Source organism: Gallus gallus, chromosome 15 (assembly GCF_016699485.2).
Source record: "Gallus gallus isolate bGalGal1 chromosome 15, bGalGal1.mat.broiler.GRCg7b, whole genome shotgun sequence".
Classification (NCBI taxonomy): Eukaryota; Metazoa; Chordata; class Aves; order Galliformes; family Phasianidae; genus Gallus; species Gallus gallus.
This window is the reverse complement of record NC_052546.1, coordinates 6,760,927-6,780,450: the sequence shown is the minus strand read 5'-3', so window position 1 is coordinate 6,780,450 and position 19,524 is coordinate 6,760,927. Positions and strand designations below refer to the sequence as shown.

The 19,524-nt window shown below is 46.2% G+C and overlaps 1 protein-coding gene across 6 annotated transcripts; it reads right to left on the bottom strand.

The window, feature by feature from the left end:
- Positions 1–202: 202 nt before the first annotated feature.
- Positions 203–19,503, bottom strand: UBE3B (ubiquitin protein ligase E3B). 6 transcript variants are annotated; one of them, XR_005840019.2, is made up of 29 exons: positions 19,062–19,258; positions 18,622–18,807; positions 18,281–18,494; positions 18,068–18,188; positions 17,462–17,521; positions 17,017–17,121; positions 16,825–16,921; positions 16,410–16,495; positions 15,642–15,724; positions 14,582–14,687; positions 13,817–13,937; positions 12,962–13,139; positions 12,342–12,511; positions 11,480–11,647; positions 10,642–10,813; positions 9,764–9,882; positions 9,099–9,213; positions 8,576–8,675; positions 8,139–8,258; positions 7,621–7,797; positions 7,424–7,534; positions 7,172–7,309; positions 6,697–6,762; positions 5,645–5,703; positions 4,144–4,326; positions 3,604–3,715; positions 3,135–3,227; positions 1,974–2,691; positions 203–1,032 (listed from the first exon to the last, which is right to left on the bottom strand). XR_005840019.2 is itself a non-coding variant. In XM_040648104.2 (28 exons), exons 3-28 carry the CDS (start codon positions 18,439–18,441, stop codon positions 2,500–2,502), a joined length of 3,213 nt encoding a protein of 1,070 aa, XP_040504038.1. In that variant the 5' UTR covers positions 18,442–18,494; positions 18,622–18,807; positions 19,344–19,503; the 3' UTR covers positions 203–2,499. The 6 variants fall into 6 exon arrangements, 4 of the variants coding, with proteins under 4 accessions (XP_040504038.1, XP_040504039.1, XP_040504040.1 ...); XR_005840020.2 differs by lacking the exon at positions 3,135–3,227; XM_040648104.2 differs by lacking the exon at positions 19,062–19,258 and adding an exon at positions 19,344–19,503 and having other exon boundaries at positions 203–2,691.
- Between the last annotated feature and the right edge of the window lie 21 nt (positions 19,504–19,524).

Sequence of the window (19,524 nt, the reverse complement as noted above, 5' to 3'; positions counted from 1 at the left end):
ACAGCCACGTAGGCAGTGCCCCAGGGAGCCCAGCTCAGGGCTGACAAAAGGGATCCCCAAGCACCCAGCAGCCCCCATGCCCACCCCACAGCCTGCTGGCAGAGGAACTGATGCCCCCAAAGCTCCGCTCCCACTCTGCTGTGCGCTCTGCACATTACACCCCGTGGTTTCCCTACCCCTGGGGAAAGGAAGAACCATCCGATCATCATACCAGGTTTATTTTTTCTTTTTTTCCTCTTTCCTGCATTGCTTATACAAGGGATGTATGTACCAAGGTCTCCACAGCAGCAAGTCTTCTATAGAAAAAATAGTCATTAATCTCCCGTGGCAAAGCCATCCCTGTCCTACAAAGGACACCCGTGCAGAATACAGCAGTGCAGGCAGGGAATGGCACTCAGCCTTCTGCTCGGCTGAAATCGTATTAAAGACTCTCAGTTGTACAGGAGTCAGCTACTCAAAAGAAATATTATTGTTGCACACACGGTCACCAGGGTGCTTACTACACAATCACGTTTTATCCGCTAGCTACAAAATTGGATGTACTGTCTGGTAGTGCAATATTTCCAGGCTGGGAGGGACCTGGCTAAGACCACATTAAGATCTTTACTTAGGAATTGTACTCCTGAGGAACGAAGGGTAAAAGGGGAGCAAAGATTTCACTTCATCGCGTTCAAAGCATTTCGCTGTGCTCACCGAGACTCCTAGAGAAAGGGATCCTGTGTTATACTTTAAGCTAGGAACGGTACAACTCAGAGCCTAAAGCCTCTCAGCTACACAGTGAACAGCCTAACGCTGAAATGCTCCTTAAGTAAAAAACAAAAACAACATAAAAAACCCAAACAATTTTTTTTTTACCATCATCTTTATCTTCTTTGGACTCAGTCCAGTATCTTCAATTCTCGGAATGCAGCCGTTTGTGTCCTCGCTAACGTTTCCAATCACTCCTGCTTTATATTACTGAGATGATTAAGAAAAAGGACTCAACGCTGCTTTTCCAGATGCATTTCCAGGCATCTCCATTTTGCATTTTCTCTGAAAAAAAATCGGTTAATGCCATATAGAACAGAGAAAGATGAAGCAAAGGGCATTTCTGTACTCTGGGTTGAACGTTGCCATGTATTTTCTGGTCTGGTGCGCAGCATATAGTGGTCAGGGTGGTTAAGAGGGCCTTTCAGAGAGCCCAGGAACCTCTCTCTGTGCTTTGCTGAGCACACCTGGGGAGAGGAAGGTGAAGCTGCAGAGACATGACAGATGAGGCTCTGCATATCAGTAGAAACTCCAGGGAGGCTCCACACCTTCCCAACACACATGTGCACACCCCCACTCAAGCCCTTTCTTCCACCAAAAAAAGCTGAAAAAGCTGCCTGTTACAGGCATCGGCTGGTAAAAATAAGGCCAGAAAGAGGCAAAGCAACTAAAACAAAGACTTTGGCAACAAAACAAATGTGGCTGTTACACATAGGCCAAGTCTGGGTTCACAACAGCGCATCTCCCTAACAAAAGAGATTGCACACAAAGTGAAACTTCCATCCAAGTAGAGAAGCTTTGCCAGCAGAGGTTTCCAGAGGGCTCTGGGCAGCCTGACACATTCCCCTCCCAGAAAGCACAGGGGGGCACCGGTCCCACTGCAGCTCTGCTGGGGAGTGAGGGCTGCCCAAGCCGTGTGCCAGCTTCCAGCTAAATAAAATTAAACCTTTTCTGCTCCCAAACAAATTCCAACAACCCCTTTTATCCAAATCACAGCTCTAGCAAGAGCTTGGCAGAGGCACAGCTGGCTCAGCACGCTGACCCCCCACGCCTGCTGCTTGAGCTCTTAACCTACAGTGCTCCAAAGCCTTCCTGAGAATGGCAGGGTCCATCTGCTTGCATTTAACCTGCTGCTTCTCGAGTCTGGGCTAGTGGTTCATTCTCTGAGACAAATGCAAGGGCCTTGCATGGAGTAAGTGCATCAGGAAGCCCCCCCCTTGCTTTACCTGACCTGAGTAATGAGTGCCAGTTTGTGGCACGTCCAGCACTGCAGCTTTGTGCTTGTCTCCTTGTGGGCTCGGTCCCATTTCTGCCTTTGTGCAGCTTTTCACTGCTCGGTTTCCACCCAGTAAGAAACCAGACCATCTCCTGGGAAAGGAAAAAGAAATACTCCTGCAGAGGCAGCCGCCCGCTGAGGGTATGACGGTCACTAATCTGACTGGCACTTTTAATGTTCCTTTTATGCTCCCCTGGGGTTTGCTTTTAAAGATGATTTACGTGGGTGTCAAGTGAAGAGTATTGGATCAGGCCCATCGCCTCCTTCATCCTGGAGGAGTGCCCAAGAAGAGCCAGCCCTGTCTAGCCCAGAAGCTCTTCCCTGTAAACCTCTATGATCAGCTGCATCTCTCCAGCCCTCGAGTGAGCATTCAGCTCCCATGGAGCTGATGTGCTCTGTGCGTGAAGGCCTCCACCTCCAGCAGCAGCAGTCAGCAGCCCTGTGAGCCCCCGTCGTGGAGTCCAGGGCCATGGCAACTAGGATAACTCGAAGCCAGTGTTCATGCTGATGGCATAGCGCAGCTTCTCCCGCAGAATGCTCTTCTTGCTGTAGTTGGGAAGCTTGAGGAGGTTGAAACACGTGGAGGAGGTTGGGAGACGCCCACCTGGCTCTTTCTTGCGGATGGTGAAGAAGCCCCGTAGCACACTGCCCAGCGTGTCACCAGTGTCCTGGAACAGGGCAGAAATACTGAGCTCATTTTGCATACATAAAAGGCAGAGAGGTGCAAACAGAGCTGGGAACAGGGAGAATCAGATCCTACCACCCTGTCCCCCATAGCTGCTAGCAATGAGCTGCTTTTAACTCCAGGTGCCATGACACACACAGGGGGCACCATGGAACAGGATCAGAAGCACGAGGAGGTCATGTGTGAGGAGAAAGCACAACTCTGCAGATAAGCATGAAGAGCCCAACTGCTGCTGTGTTGGGAAGGAGGGAGGTACAGCCGTATGCATTCTGTTAGTGGAAGGCTGTTTTCACCTTCATCTGTAGAATATACGTCTTTATAGTTTAGTTTTCTGGTTGGATAGAGATGAGGAGGCTGGGCAGGGAAAGAGGCCTGGCAGAAGCGTGGCAAGGAATGCAAGAGACACGAGCCCAGCAGGCTGCCTACCTGGTCATCAGAGACTTCCACACAACGGATGGAAAATGGAGGCTTGAGGTAGGCAAAGCCCAGAAGTGGAGGCCTAGAGCAGCTGGTAACAAACTGAAAAAGTGATGGACAGTGAAAGACAGCAGCAGTGAGAGCAGCCTGGCTGTAACAGACACGTGGCTAATGCAGTCACAGCAAACAGCTGCTTAGACTGGCATCCGAGCGCCCCACCGTACAATACTGCTGAGCTCTGTGCTCAGCTCTTCTAGCCTTTGAAAACTGCCATCCATGCAGCACTATTCATGTTAACAAAAGAGCATTTATAGAACTCTGCTTCCAGGGCACCCCCAGCAGGGGAGCAGGGTGTAGATTTTAAGGCGCTCAGCTTTCTGATATTCCCTCTATTAGGGCAGAAAACAGGTAACAGGAGGAGAAAAGCACTGACCCAACTACTCCGAATTCCAGGTTGGGCTGAAGAGACTGCACTTACCTTCAGAAACATGGCTCTCTCCTCAGGGCTGAAGTCATTGGCTAGGATGTCCCACAACCAGATAATGACCCGATGACTCCCATGGAAGCCCCCATAGTACACTGTGTGTTTTCTGGGGAGAAAAAGGTTGTGACAGGTTTGCATCCCACTGCAGCAGCAGGGTCACAGCTGCCAGCACACGAGTGCAGGAAGGATCAATACTGCTGCCACGAGTCAAGGTTCACTGCTATAGCAAACGCTGCCAGCACAGAGCCCCACAAATGCTTACTGGGTGCTTGATCAGAGGAAAGGAAAGGACAGAAATTCTGCTCTTGGGAACCACTGCATGCCAGTGGAGGAAAGGACCCTTTCCATTCATTAATACTGTGTCTAGATTAGCTTTAAGTAACTTGCTGTTCATTCCATTTGCTTCCATCTGCTCCTAATTCCCATTAGGATGAACAGACAGCTGGGAAAGGGTCAGCCTCCTGCAAATAACCACGCAGTAACACAGCTTGCTTTGCTGAATGAGAAGACCAGCAGGCTTGGTTGGTCACTTACTTTAAGTCCTCGAGGTCAATCTCAGCATTGTCGCCAGAGATCAGTCGCTGCAGCTCTGGTGCAGAGAACATACGAATCCACTCAGGCTTAATGATCGACCTGAATCCGCTGATGAGCGCTGCTGTCTGACTCTTGATCTGAGTGTGCATCCGGAAGTGAGCCATGAGATGGATATAGCTGATCCTGTGTGCAAGAGGGAAGGTGGCAGCCAAGCAGCCAGAGCAGCAAGAGACATCCACCTCAGACTATGAACTACTTTGCTATGATGGAAATAGAGGCCTTTTTTCAATACCTCGGGATTAAACACATCATGCTTAGCAGAGCCCTCACTGCACCTGGAATTAACACACTAAGAACACTGAGGAGATATTCACCTTCAGCCCAGTAGTACAGAAGAAGAGGTGCACTTCCTCTGCTTACCACCAGCCAAAACAGAGCTTGCTGCTCATCAGCTCCCAGACAGACACCACCACATCCACGTTGCCCATGTTTTCAGCCAGGTAACCTCACTCTGTCACTGAGAGAAAGAACTTTTTCCTGGATTGCTTCCACTTTCTAATACTTCTGCTCCCTCCCTACTACCAATTTGTGCGCACATCTGCACAAAAGCTTCAGAGTTTCTGCTGTAAGAGAGCACAGCAACATACAGGACTTTCAACTCCCCCCCTGAGCCGACTTCTGACAAGCCACAGAAAGATCCTTTCAAATGCAAACGCCTCCGTGAGAGCTCAAGAGTGAAAAGGACTGGGCACATCAGATTGCAAAGCATACTAACAAAGCTGAATCTTCAGGTAGGATCCAGCTTTCCCTTACCATTAAAGAGAACAAACCCCAGATCACCAGTTCTAACACACATCTGCATAATAGGTATTTTACCTTGCATTTACGATCACTGAAGGGTACAGCTAAGGAAAAAAAAAAAAACGAAGGGAACAAAAAAGGTGGGTTCGGTTTTCAGGCTCTGGAGTTGACATTTAGGATAACTATCTAAAAGCCGGTTATCTGTGAAAATAGCTACAGGGCTCAGTGTCTCCTCTGATTTCCTGTGTCTAAAGTACGACTGTCGACTACATTTGAATTCACCACTGTCTCTTCTGAAGAACAGTGCTTTATACAACTGCCACATGTTATCATTTTGAGAAGATCTGTCTGCTCCAAGGTGTCTTTGAGCATCTGTGCCCTCTATGTTCACGACTGTGTGCCTGAATTGCTTTGAATCCATCTGTCTGCATCTATCACCATCATTAAATCCTGCAGAATCTCACAGGCTGTGTGCCTTTGACCTCAGAAACACTGTTGCAAGAAGTAAATTGTCAATTTCTATTTTGCAAATCGAATTTAATACAATTTCTGCCGATGAACTGTAACCAGTAAATTCTATTAAGATATTTATGGGCTCCTTCTACTCTAATCTATCTCAATTCATTCCAGATGCAAGCCCAAGGAACTAGAATAAAGTATTTTGCAGTGGTGACCTTAAAAATCTAATTGCTGTACTTACTTATTTTCATTGGTAACGGGAATGGTCTTCCCTCCAGGAACAAGTTCATGGCAAACAAGCTGAGGGAAGAAATGATTGTATTGCTAATTACTGCCTGGAACCACAATGGAAAGAAATGTCACGCTAAGCTGTTGCCTCCCCATAAAACATTTATTTTTACAATAAAACAGTAGGATTTAAAATTTAAGTAATAATCCCACTTCTGCCTCAAACCAGTTTCACTTAACTGTTAACATAGCAATTGAACAGTAGGGAACTCTCCAACTCTCCCACCAGCAGTGCCAGCACATCTTTGAGGAAGCCCTCCTCTCCTCTGTCACTGCTGAACCACATGCAAATCAATTCAAAGAGCCCTGGGGGGCTGTCACAATCCCACAGTCCAGAGACTGAACAGCCTCAGAGCCTTCGCAAAGCTTGGTCTAACAGCCCAACCCAGAGCTATCTGCTCCAGAGGTCCCACCTGGGGCTGCTGAGTGAGAGCTCCCTCGAGTTCACTGTCCTTCCAAATGGGCACTCAAAACACGAAGCAGAGCACACTTGGAAAGTGAGATGGCTGGGAAGTATCTCCTTCCTGCCTGGTGCTCAAATGCCCCTGACAAACACTCCAGGATTTACTGGTCTGTGGGCTAGCTTAGCTCTAGTAGTGGTCTTCTCATAGAATTTGCAGACAGCAAAGGCATCTTATTCTTATCTACCCATGTCTTCCAGCTATCACTACAGCACCAGTGCCTGAGTAGAACTTTACAGAATCCAGTGCACAAGTGCAGCCATGTATCATCAAACCTTCACATAGAGGTCTACAGACTTGCCTTCTCGAGGCCAAGTGCCTTACTGTCAGTGAACAGTCCTCAGGATTGCTTTCAGTGCTTCAGAAACTTTGTGGTAACATCAGCCAGACAAGTGAGGGAGATGGTCCCACAGGGAGCAACTAGGATCTAACAAAGAGGGACTGCCTGAGCCAGGACCCTGAACTCACATTATCAGCACCCAGAACACCGCTAATCAAGCTAGCACAGGAGCTAAGGTCCAAAAGTCATTGAATAAAAGCCTACCTGACCCATCACATCTTCATCATAGGACAGTGTTAAGCCCAAGTCACTGATATCACCATCGTAACGCTACAGGAGCAGAAAAAGGCAAAGGAGTTAGTGTTACGCAGCAGGAACAGCAGCTCTTCATTGCTGTATCACTCTCTCATTAAGTGATCCCCAGAAGGCACCAGGCACAAAAGCATAACACATACATGACATGCTCAGAGTTACAGAGAGACTGCACAAGAGCTGAGGCTAAACCTCTGCAACTGTAAAGTAGGAATTACTAATTTCCACCTTCAGACAACTCCTTTCTCATCCCTGTTTGCCTCAGTAAAAACACAGGGCAGCTGCATGTTATATTGCTTCAGAACCAGCATGCGTTTCCATTGCCCTATTACTTTTGAGATGATTTTCAAATATCCTAAAGGCATTTGCAAGTCTAGCAGCAGCCAGTGATAAGGGAGTTGAACAACAGAAGTAGTAACGTTCAAACCTTAATTGAAGTGAGATTTTTATAGAACTCGGAGTCCAAGGAGGGAAGTTCATCTACAGAGCTGTAGAAGACACTGTGGTGGTGTCCAAGGAGCTGACTCAAGAAGAAGGAAGCAAATGGTACATCCACAACTATTCCCTGCAGACAAGAATAAATACATGAGGTCACACTGCATGCTTGCTATGTGTGATGGCTTTGGTTTAGTGCTGTGCTAACAATAAAAGATATCCTAGCACAGCACCTTTGGCTCACCTCATATACAGCCTTCCCAAGCATCTTCCCCACAAACTCAAAGAGCTGCAGGTAGTTCTCATGAATATAAGATGTTGGGGATGGATACAGCCTCTCATCACCGCTGGTTGTCTGCACACAGAGACAGCAGTACAGTGAGCCAGCCTGCTTCCGTCTGCAGCTGGTCATCAGTCAGCACCTGCAGCCCCACATCGTACCTTGAACAAGTTGAGTGCAGGGTCAAACACTTTCTTTATTATCTCCTCCAGAAACTCTTTGAAGACACCGTCTTGATCAATACCAGCCTCATCGACACCCAGATCATTCACAAATTTCACTCTGATCACACCCTTCATGGCGTTCTGGGAAAGCTGCCGTAGCTGTTCATATCCATCCTACATAGACCAGAAAGGCCCAGGACAAACATGTGGGAAGACACATGAAACACTCACACAGCAGAGACAGGAGATAGAGATGCATCACAAACATCTCCATGTGTATCATTGAGTTTTGGTGTCCAAAAAGACTGGCATTTTTTTTCCTAGTCAAAACTTCAAGCCTTAGTCTGAACTCAACTAAGGTCCAGTATGTTTGTGTTATCAACTCAAAGAATAAGGCAGGCAGAACTGCATGGAGAGTCCCTCAGGATCCATAGAGAAGATAAACTTATTCACACCCCATTTTGCAGGCCAAGTTACTGCCTCATTAGTTGGCTTCTGCAAGGCACGTCACTCACCTCCAACATGCGCGAGCGGCGGATAGTGATGTGTGTGACATGAGGTGATGCAGAGCTGGTTTCAACCAGCCCAAGCTTCTCCTTCTCCTTTGTAACCATGTTTCGGAAAAGCAGCACCCTCTTAGAAAGAAAATAAACATAAGCCTTCATCCCCAGGGATCCTACTCACCCTCCAATGCAGCAGGGCTTTCAGATGTTCCCAACGTATGGGCAGATCTGGCTCTTGGTTGTCCATTCCCAGGTAGACCCAACGATGCTACTGTCACTAACTCACTACAAACAGGGAGATCTGCCTCCTCATTCCCCAGTGAGGCAGATAAAGACCTTTATTTAATTAATGTTTCAGTCACAAACTCCACAAAACACTCAGGACATGCATCACTTCTGTTCAAGGCCACCAACTTCTCAGCCTCCACCCTTCCCCCCATCCCACTCACATTCTTGTGGGGAATGACATGTGGGATGTACTGCAGGAGCAGCTGAGCTCGTTTCTTGTCCTTGTCCAGCTCCTGGAAGAGCACACTGGGTTTGAGGTCCCTTACAAGAAAAGGAACAGACTTAGAGATCCCAGGGAAGTGCCCAGGTGTGGTAAACAGCTGGGGGTAGAACAAAGGGGAAACATGTCATGATTTCAAACATGACTGAAGTACTCAGGCATACACATCTGAGAAGGCCAAGGTATGCAGGCTGTTAGGTACTGAGCCACTTTTCAAAGCACCAGCTTCCCCAAGTGGCAGCTAATCATTAAGAGAAGCACCTCTGCAGAGTATTTAAGCCACGGAGAAGGGGTATTCTTAAATGCAATCAATACAGGAAGTATTTCTGACTCAGTCTCAGGTGCAATACAAGGTGCAGCCAATTAAAAGGAAAGGATCCCAAACCAAACTCCCAAAGGAAAGCTGACACCCTGGGGCAAGCACACAGCTGCACATGACCCTTGCTGGGAGCTGGGACACTTACTTTCGTAACCAGTGGTCCTCAGGAGCAAAACGCCTGCGGCAATCCCTTTCATACAAGACCATGAGCCAGCCATGGACAGAATGAAAGAGCTCCAGCGTCTCCCCCCTGGCATTCTCTGAACAAAAGGAAGAAAGCAGCAATGTCCAGGCACCCTAGGTAACAGGAGTGTCCAAGAGCAACATGTTGATCATCTCCCCCACACTAACAGGAGAGCACTTCTCCTAAGCTGCACTGCCTTCAGAGGCAAGTAAGATTTTTGTGCCTCCCAGAAGACTTCTTTGATCAAAGTCAAGAACTCTTGGCCACATCAAGGCTATCAGAACAGAAACAGACCACCTTGTCTGAGTGTCAGAACTAAACTGCACTCAAATTATATCCACATAAGGACTGACACTACATATTTGCAGAAACTCTAGCAAGATGACAAAAGCCAATATACCCATCGTGCCTGGTAAACAAGCTCTCTTTTGTACTAGATGAGTGCATTGTATTTGGTGCCAAGCATGACAGTAGCATCTGGACACCAAAACACTGGGACATGTTCTCGAGCCATATAACGTAATGTTTCTGTGCAAAGTAATAATTAGCAGAAGCTTCAAATTCCAAAATTAATGCTGCGTATTGTTCTACGAGCATCCTCAACTTAAGCTACTGAAAGCACTTACCCACAATTCCATCCCAGATCATCTTAAACACAAAGGAATTCAGAAAAGATGAGATGGTAACAAGCTCTTCCAGTTTGAATGAAATCTGCTCTTCATAGACTTCTATGTCATCAAGAATCCTATCAGAGAAAACAAATGCAAATGTACAAGTGTTGATTTAATTCCCTTTTGAAATTTTCATAAAGGCACATTATCCTTTAGCAGCAGCTTATTTCTGTGATGACTGACACCCATGAGAATCTGAAGGCACAAACAACTAATCCTCGTTTATTGATTTTGATTGACATCTGACTGTAACATTAGACAGCAGGAAAGGTCTGAGATACAAGCACAGGCAGCATTTCACAGTTCAAAGGAACTGTGGACTAATCCCAAAGAGCTTTTTTGTCATCAGAACAGCCTCTAATGACCAGCAAGGACGATTTTCCACCCTTTTTCCTGTTCTTTGTGCTGCACAAGCCAATGAGCAAGACAGCAACAGAGCTGCAGACAGAAGCACATGAGCTGCCAAGCTTTCTTGCAGCAGTATTATATCACCATTCTTCAAAGATACCCACACCAAGGTATATGCATTGGATTGATGCAATGCTGCCTGTAAGCTGTAGGAGGAATGTTTCTCCCCTCTCCCTCACTTTTTACCCATAATCTTTTGCTGCCACTTCAGCCAGCTGTATGATCCTGAAGCAGCAAAAGGCTGATGGGGGAAGTCCTTCTGAATGTAATCCTCTCTCAGGATTACATTCAAGAAGCCTGCTGCTTTACACTACCTTGTTATCTTTATGCAAAGACAGCAATACCTTAATTATTCCTCTTGAAACCTAAGGAACACAAGAGTTTTACATAACAGATATAGAGAGCACCCTTTGCTTGCTACCTACGTGATAAGGTGGCGGGAGCAGTCACAGAAGAGCATCAACATGGCCAGCAGCCTCTTGGATTCCTCCGTGTCATTATTCAGGCACTCCAAGAAGAGCTTTAACCCACCCTGTGGTCCCAGCTCACAGATAAAAGCCCATAATTTGGGCAACAGATCATCCAAGTAAGTGAGGCCTAACAATGAAAAAAAATACAAAGCACACTCAGTAAAGCTTTTCCTGCCTGCTTATTTATGCAGGCTCAAAGAGAAAAACAGAGCTTGGTGCTGCTAGATCCTCTTGCAAAGTAATCCTTTACTTGAAGGGAACACAGGCATCACATTGGGCTCCAAAGCCCATCTGCATTAAGAGACACCAGGAAAGCAGAAAGACCTTTTTAACAAGGTATGAACTGCTTGCATATCTGCAACCCTTTCCCACTCTGGACTCACTCCTCTGCCACAGGCAATAGACCAAAAGAGCTTTCACCTCCCCTTTCATCCATTTGGAGGTCATGTCATTTGTTTTTGAAAACGTATGAAAACATGCAGTGTTTCCTCCACAAAGATTAATATTGTGAGGCTTAAGACTGACCTGATCTTAAGTTTGATATGGAGTAAGCAAAGTTTCATTACAGGAAAACTTGCTTCAATTCATATTCTGGAGAGCTAATGCTTGATAAAGAAGTGATGAATGTGATTGATCAGATGCATGATTCAGGATGGAACAAACCTTCCACCCAACCAATCAATAAACTGTCGGTAGCTTTATTACTGACAGCGAGGCAACAGAATTTAACAAGAAAATGCTATTTTTCCCCTCCACATTTTAAGCGATGTGAAACGCACAGACGTGCCCTGACCTGTGAGTATCTGCAGGCGTATCTGCGTTAGTGTTGTCAGAGTAGTTTGGTACAGGACACAGATGCTGCACACCTTCTGCACTTCAGCTGAGTCCACTCGCTTGCCCCCAACAGGCTTCAGAATGTTGCGCACGGATGCAGACTTCTGAAAAGCCCTCTTGAAAAGATCTGGTGATGGAAGCACATGAAACAGTGGCTCAGGACATAAGTGTTATTCCAAACCATGTCTTGTCTTTAGCAGTTTTGCAACACTGGGATGGAGGGTTATAGCAAACCAGGTCACCAATGGACAGTAGGTTTGGGGGGGGATTTCTCTTACAGCTGCTGTACAGCTGCTAGTAATGCAGAAGACTGCTTCAGTGGAGGCATTACCCTTGATCCTGAAACCTTACCAGATCTGTAGTAACTAATGAGCCACAGGATCTAGCACTATGGCTGGCAGCTGGAAAATTGCTAGATTACAACTGTCTTATTCTCAATACTCTTCTGCAGAATCACCATGCAACACAAGCCCCCAAGCCAGCTTCACCTTGCTTTTCACCTGGGAAGCTGGCCTCCCCCATTTTGCCTTGGGAAGCACTAAGCAATGCAGTAAGCACTTTAGCTACTTGCAAAACAATGAAAAAAACTGCTAAAATAAGCACATATTTTCACAGCATCAAAGTAAGAGACTTGCCCCAGGTCGCAGAGGCACTGTGAGCAGGAATTACAAATAACAGAGATCATATCCCCACCTAAGCAGCAGCAGCTGCTGCAAGTAATTACTCAAAGCTTTTAGCTAAGTGGAAAAGTCCAACTCCTGTGAGGCTGGGAGACAGAAACACACACACACACACACACACACACAAACATAGACACTGACTCTTCATAGGGAGGCTGTTCTGAGGGGAAACTGGCTGTGTTGGCAGCTGAGCTATTTCCTGATTCTCTAGCAATTTCTTGCTGAGCACATCACTGAAGAGGATGCGGATCATATGGACTCCCCAGAGATGCTGCAGTTGCTTTGTCAGCAGAGGCATGGACTCATTCAATCTAAAAGAAAAGTCAGAGAGACATGTTAGAAGGCAGGCTGGAATAAAACACCATTGATATTCTGATACATTTAGCTTGCAGTCAAAAAGGGAGCGTGCACCCACACTGCAGATGGTCCTCACAGGGCGGGGAGAAAAGGGAAGAAACAAGGACAAAATATTTGAGAGAACAAAAGATATACAGGTCCTAAATCAAGTGTGCCAGCACAGCCACTGTTATCAGTCTAACAGTACTAATTGAACTTCCTCATGTAATAGTTTGTATGTGAATGGAGCAGTTTAAGTTATGCAGATATATCCTGAAGTGTCTGATATGTTATTCTGAGCAGGGTTACATTGCTCATCTCAAAGCACAAAACACTCTGCAGCTTAAAAAAACCCCACGCTGTAATAATAACAAAATTAATGGGGAGGCTTAATCATCTATCACCATAAGGTCTTCCTCTCTTACCCATAATCCACAGTCTGTGAAAACCAGCCCAGAACAGGATGCCAGTGGGTCAGATTGGATTTCTTTTGTGAAACATACTTCTGGCAGTAGGAGAGCATGTGAATGAGCACACCCACGAAATGAGCTGTCTCGTCCTCAAGAACTTTATCATTCAAGGAGCCCAAGTACACAAGATTACCTGGCAGAACAACCAGTAAAGCAAGGCTTAGAAGAGGAACAGCTACTGCAGGACAGAGGTTACAGATAAAAGAGACAAAATGAACACACATCTATTTTCAAGACCATCAAAATCACTGCTGTGAAAAATGACTACCAGAGGCTACCCTGCAGGAAGCCATCTCCATCATGTCAGCCACGAAGGTGGGATGGCACTTTGGCATCCTCCTGCAGACTTCTCATCTGTATCGTACCAAAACCTTCGACAAAGTACTATAAGCTACAGCTATGGGTATTCTTGAGTTCCAGCTGTTCCTGAAACGTATACTTAAATATTTCAGTAGCATATCTACTTAGGGAAATTAGATTCAAATCTGCTACACTATAGGACTTCCTCAGAATCCAAGTGAAAAGGTAGATAAAGTGGAGATAATACTTCACAATAGTATTTTGCATGCATACAAGATGACGTGCAAACAAGATCAGGTCTCTGACCCTTCCTCCATCTGCAAGGCCCTCGTAATATCCTTAATATTAAATCATACTTGCAATATCCTAAAATGATTCTCAATGATCATTTAGGAACTACCTAAGTAAGGATAAAAATGGTGAGCTGGAGGCAGCTCTGACCTGTGGAGAACTGAGATTTGGCTCAAGATTTTAGCTCCAAGCACAAAATGAAGTCTTACAAGTGCTTACCCAACAAGCAAAGAGTGTGACTTCCTTCCAGGCACACGCAGACATCTCGACACTGTGCCTCACGACTCAAAAAGATGATGAACTTGCGGAGAAGATCATGAGATTCTATCACTGCCAGACGCTGAAATAGAGCATTTAACTCTGAGTGAGGCTGACAAGCACCATACACAACAGCCACACCTGATCTGCCACCTGTAACCTGGATTAACTTTTCTTTCTAGATGGAGTAGCAAGTTAAAACTGTTGGAGAGTAAGAAATTAAAAACCTTGCAGTTGAATAGGCCAAATTCTAGTTGTAGACAGATATTCAATTGTCTGTCTGCAAGACCACAGAATGCCCATCTCACACAAAGCTTGCTTGCACCAAGCTATGCAGAGGAGCCAACGTGAAATTAGATTAAGTGGACAGCCTGCTAGTTATATCACAGAACCTCTGCCATGCAACAGACTGATTTCTATTTAGACTCCACCCACGATTACAGAAATGGGAGGATAAGAACATACAAAGTGTGCAGTACGTAGGTCTTCACTTGTGTTTTATTTATTTGAGGGCAGCTCAGTCCAACATCTCACTGGTGTTAATGACTCCTGTGGTATTTAGAAACCCTGTGCATCTGGAGGGTGGAAGGATCGAGCACTTCCAGAACAGAGTTGAAATAGGGAGAGACATGCCAGAGCTCTGTTTTAGATGTTGATAAAGCGGAATGACGAGTGCTGCTGTGTGACATTCGGTGCGTATTTGGTACCATTATCTCACTCACTTACCTCAGGTGTTAGAGTAGCAAGATGAGTCATTATAGCAGGAACAGACATGATATGGATCAGAAAGGACCTCAGCAGATTGTCTGAAAACTGTGCAGCAACCACAGGGCTACAGAGAAAAGTACTTCAGTGCAAGAAACTCAATCTAGCAAAGTAAGAAGCAGTCTTTCTAACTGAGTCATTCATGGCTGGTTGCTGATTCTACTCTCATCAAGAAACACAACTGGAGAAAGAAAATCACTTATATTTTTGTTACCACAGCAAGTTCACCAAATTGATCATGACACAATAGAATGCAGGTCAAACAGTCCACAGCATGATGTATTTTTTGTACAGCACATCCACATCACCCAGAGTTATAAACGTTATACAGTTCACCTCTCAGGTTCCCCATCTCCCTACTGCCATGATGACAGCAATTAAATAGTGTTTTCCTTGGGCAGAAGTTAAGTGTCATATCTAAGAGCATCCACTGCTTCTCCATGGAACATCACCAATTCATAACCCCAGCAGTGACAGCTGTAGAAGGGAAGAGGGACAGATGAACCACTGAAGTCTTAAAGAATGCCTGTTATAAGCTGCAGACTGCTAAAGTGAAAAGACATGAGCTCTTCAGGGACAAGGTCAGAGTTACAGCATGCTTTTCTTCAGGAGAAGAGACTGAAGCACCAGAAAAACCTGCATTTGGTTCTCGTTTCAGGGGCAAACTTTGCTCATACAGGTTGAGGAACACAGGCATCAGCAGTTCATGGTGAAGAGGCACAACTACACTTATCCAGAGAGCTCCATTCCCTTCCGATAGTTCAATAGAGTTTACACATCCCATGCTCTGATCTGGAACTGAAGTCTAGGCTTACACTAACATTTACTGCTGACTTCTAATAGCGTTTCAACCTGAAAGATGACAGTAACACGAACTATTTGCCTAAAGCAGCTCTTTTCATCAGGACAATGCCCTCAAAGGCATAAAGAGACAGAGAGAGAGAGAGAGAGAGAGGCCTTCAAAAGCTCTATAAGGAGAATTTTGGCTGTGTATCACCCCAAGCAGCTTTGGCTGCCTTACCGCAATGCAAGAGAGAAGATGGCAGTTAAAGAGCCTTTGGACAAGGATGGTCTGGATCTTGCCAAGCCATTAGTTAGCAAAATCTGAAATAAAACAGACATTAAAACCTGCAGAACTCAGGAAAAAAAAGATGATAACAGTTCTTGAAAGACTGTGTTTACTTTCAAAGCAAAGAAAGAATGCACAAAAACCTAGAAACCAATTACTACTAATCATTGGGCAGAACTAGAAGAGCTTTTGGTTAATGATGGCATATGGAGAACCTTTATTTGAATAAGATTGTTTTCTGTTCTTGCTTCTCTAGGACCTGTACTCAGAGGGCTCCCAGGCATTTCAGGATTAACAGGCAAGGCTCATAGCTGCTCAGTAATATCATTCTCACTTTAAAAGATTAAAGTGACATCAGTTCCTTCCCCCAACAGAACAGTAAACAAACCAAATACATACAGCAAGTCAGCAGCAAAGTTTGCAAAAAACAATCAAGAGCCCTTGCTCTTTATGAATGAGCTTCCTCTACATCTCATTATGAGATGATTAAGTAGCATTTAGATGCAACAGTGGAGACAAAAACAGAGATGATGTATTTGGTCCTTACTGCTCTGAAGAAAAATACAACCACACAGAAGTCAGCAGTGCTCACATCCAGCCTCTCCCTTACACACCATCACACAGAGATCATAAAAGCTTCCTCAGAACAAGGACTGCAGAACAAAACTGGGGCTCGTTTGGAATAAATAGGAGACATAGTTGCATCAGCCCGAGACTGACCTGCAGCACAGAATAAAATCCCTTCTGATTTAGATGTCCCATGATGTTAGCACAGATGTGGTTCATGGCAGGCCGCAGGGTTTCACCTTCCAGGTTAAAACAGTAATGTTATTGGAACATTATCACAGCTGCACTGCTTATTCTCTTACAAGCTACAAAATGATTTATCAGCTCATAATCTCTTCTTGCACCAATTCCTTTCCCCTATATGAAAGGCAACCATTTTATCAGTATTTTACATCAAGTCTCAGTAAAATGGAACACTTAAGCTATGAGTCATATTTCCTCACTGTACTTATCTACTTCCATTAAGTATTCCCTGCAAAAACACGAAGTATGTATTCCTATATCCTCTGAATACTTCTGGTGTGAGGGACACCTAGATCTGTGCCTTTACTGAACTGCATGCACCAACCTTTTCCCCGAAGGATTTTCCAGGTGGAAGTGTCTGTGAAAGTGACAAGCATTGTGAGGTGCAAATTGACCAGTCTAGAGTCTTGTAAGATGTCAGGCTGCAATAACAAAAACCAGTATAATAAATCTAATTAGCTCTGCACTGAACTACAGATCCATTAGATGCAGGCAGACAAAACAAAATATTAATTACCTTAAGCTGCTTGAGAAATTCACAGCAAAACCACAGAATATCTTTGATCTGTTTGATCCATAAGAGTGTGAGATCCTTGGAGAGTGCCAGTGATACATACCACACCTGAGGAAGGCAGAGCACAAACGGGAGCAGTGATTGGTATTTGTGCTATTGATAGGCAAGATACATTACCAGGAAGTTTTGTAACAAATGACCTCCTCAGGGCCCCACTGAACCCAGCAGTGGAGCCAAGTTATTTCTCTTAGAAATCACATGGTCAAAGCATTCCACCCACCACAGAAAGACACTGTAAAAACATTAGAGGAATACTGAGGAACCTGTCCAAACTTTCACCATGGTATCTCAGCAACACTCAGGAGCTTTTGAAAGCTAAATAATTGAAACATCATCATCCTAAATCTCCACAGAGCTCCCCTCTCCTCCCACCCAAAATCCTGCTGACCTTTGGTTCATTCTCAACATCCATGCTATTAAGGATACAACGGCACAGCTTTTCAAATCTCTGCAAAACAAAAGAACAGAGACGATATCAGCTCTAACTACAGCAAGGGCTATTCTGGAAAAGCACTAGGAATAGCTCAGAGGGAGCAGAGTATCTGCATATCAAAGCAACAAATGTTATACACACACATTCCCCATGGACAGTGCTGATGCCTCATTCCCTGAAAGCTCATTTACACATCATGCCAGAGCAGTGCAGACGATCTGCCCGCGCCAGGATAGATCTTTGTTGATTTGCCACAGTGTATGTGCCTGGAGAACTGATAGGGCTAACAAAATCGCAGGGCACTGCTCAATTAATGATGCTGGCATGGTCAGCAGGAAAAACATCTGTTAAGCCATGCCCTGAGAATGGAACCACTACTGAAAAATTCAAGGGTTCTTCTATTTCAGTCCTATGGGCAGACCTCTCCAAGAAGAGCAGAGATCACATTTCTGAATCCAAAATACATTACGGGAACCTACACGATCACTAGATAATATATTAACATGTTGAATATGTTTAGATAGTGTCACTGAAAGAAGAATATCAGAGTAGAAACCTCACCTCCTTGTCCTCCTTATGATTAAATACAAACAGCAGCTTCCTAGCAATTCTGAAGACAGAAAGAGCACTTCTTTTACTTGCCCCAGATTCAGTTGCCCCAAAGAAATCCTCCACTTCTCTCCTACGAAAGACAGGAAGATGAGCATCGGCGCTTACAAACCAAGCCCACCTCTCCAGATCAGAGCAAGGCACAGAGGGCAGAACCCCACACACCTGATCTCCTTCTGTAGGTGACATCGGCAGAGGAACCTCCGGACCAGTGCCTGGATCTGCACAGCAGCACGCTCCCTCTCCTTCAGCTCGCGCCGCTCCTCGCGGGCCTGCCGTGCTTTGTCCAGGAACTGGGCCTTGGAGGACTGGCTGGCACTGAACATCTTTATGATTGACCAAGAGGTGAATGTAATGGAACGATCCTTGCAGTGAGCACCTGGGGAAGGAGGAGCAAAGACGAGAAAACACACAAAGGCGATTCAGACGTTAGGCCTACGTGCACCTGACATTTAAATGGGGGCAGGAGGGCGTTCAACAGCACAGAATTGCAAAGGCCAAGTTACCTGGCAATGAGATTGTAATAGGAAAAGGCAGATATCTATATGAGCATCATCCGAGTGAAGTCTGCACCCTAACGCAGGCATGAAGATTTTAACAGCAAAGTAGATGAGCTAACACCAATCAGTGCTCTGCAGTCACTGCGATCTGCTCCTCGCACTCCAGCTGCCCTTGCCAGCCCGATGCATTCTCTGCCAACAAGAAAGTTAACGTAATGAAGGACGGTTCTACCGATAATTATAAAAGGGAACGGGCATAAAGAAACCTCGGAAAGCGATTTCTTGCTGCAGAGCCAGACAAAACGCACAGAGGCGCCGCCACCACCCGAACCTGAGCTCACCTGAGGGCAAACCAACCGCGCGGCACCCACTGCCCGCAGGCGCGAGCCCGTCCAGCGGCTCCACCCCGCGCTGAGGGCGGCCGATAGGCGATTTGCCCCACTCACCTCTCCCCATGCACCCCACGAACGGGGCGGAGGCGATGCGGCCCCGCGGACAGCAGCACCCGGAGCCCGAGGCCGGCCCAGCGCAGGGAACGGCCTCACGCAGCCCGGAGCAGCCCCCGGACACTCTGAGGCCGCCGCTGCCGAGCGGGGCCCCGGGCAGCCCGCTAGGCCGAGCCCGGCAGCCCCGTCCGTGCTGCGGCTCCGGCCGGCAACCTGCACCGCTCTTACTGTTCCGCCCGCTAGCTCTCTCGCTCACTCCCTCCCTTCCTCCTTCTCACGCACCACTCCGGCTGTGCCGCAATTCAGCGAGCTCAACCCGCTCCGTTCCCCGCCGTGCTGCCCGCTGGGACCGCGCCGCTCTGCAGCCTCTCCTCCCCTCACAGCCCGGCCCCGCCTGACGGAGCGCATCGGAACGCTTTAGGAAGCACACCCAGTCCTTGCCGGAAGTAGACGTGCGTCGGAT

What these genes read in the sequence shown, in the direction of transcription:
- UBE3B (XM_040648104.2), bottom strand. Translation starts at nt 18,441, where the DNA reads ATGTTCAGTGCCAGCCAGTCCTCCAAGGCCCAGTTCCTGGACAAAGCA. An exon ending in ATGTTGAGAATGAACCAAAG is followed by an intron (nt 17,122 to 17,461) that starts GTCAGCAGGATT and finishes TGCCTTCCTCAG; the next exon opens with GTGTGGTATGTATCACTGGC. An exon ending in AATTTCTCAAGCAGCTTAAG is followed by an intron (nt 16,922 to 17,016) that starts GTAATTAATATT and finishes TTGTTATTGCAG; the next exon opens with CCTGACATCTTACAAGACTC.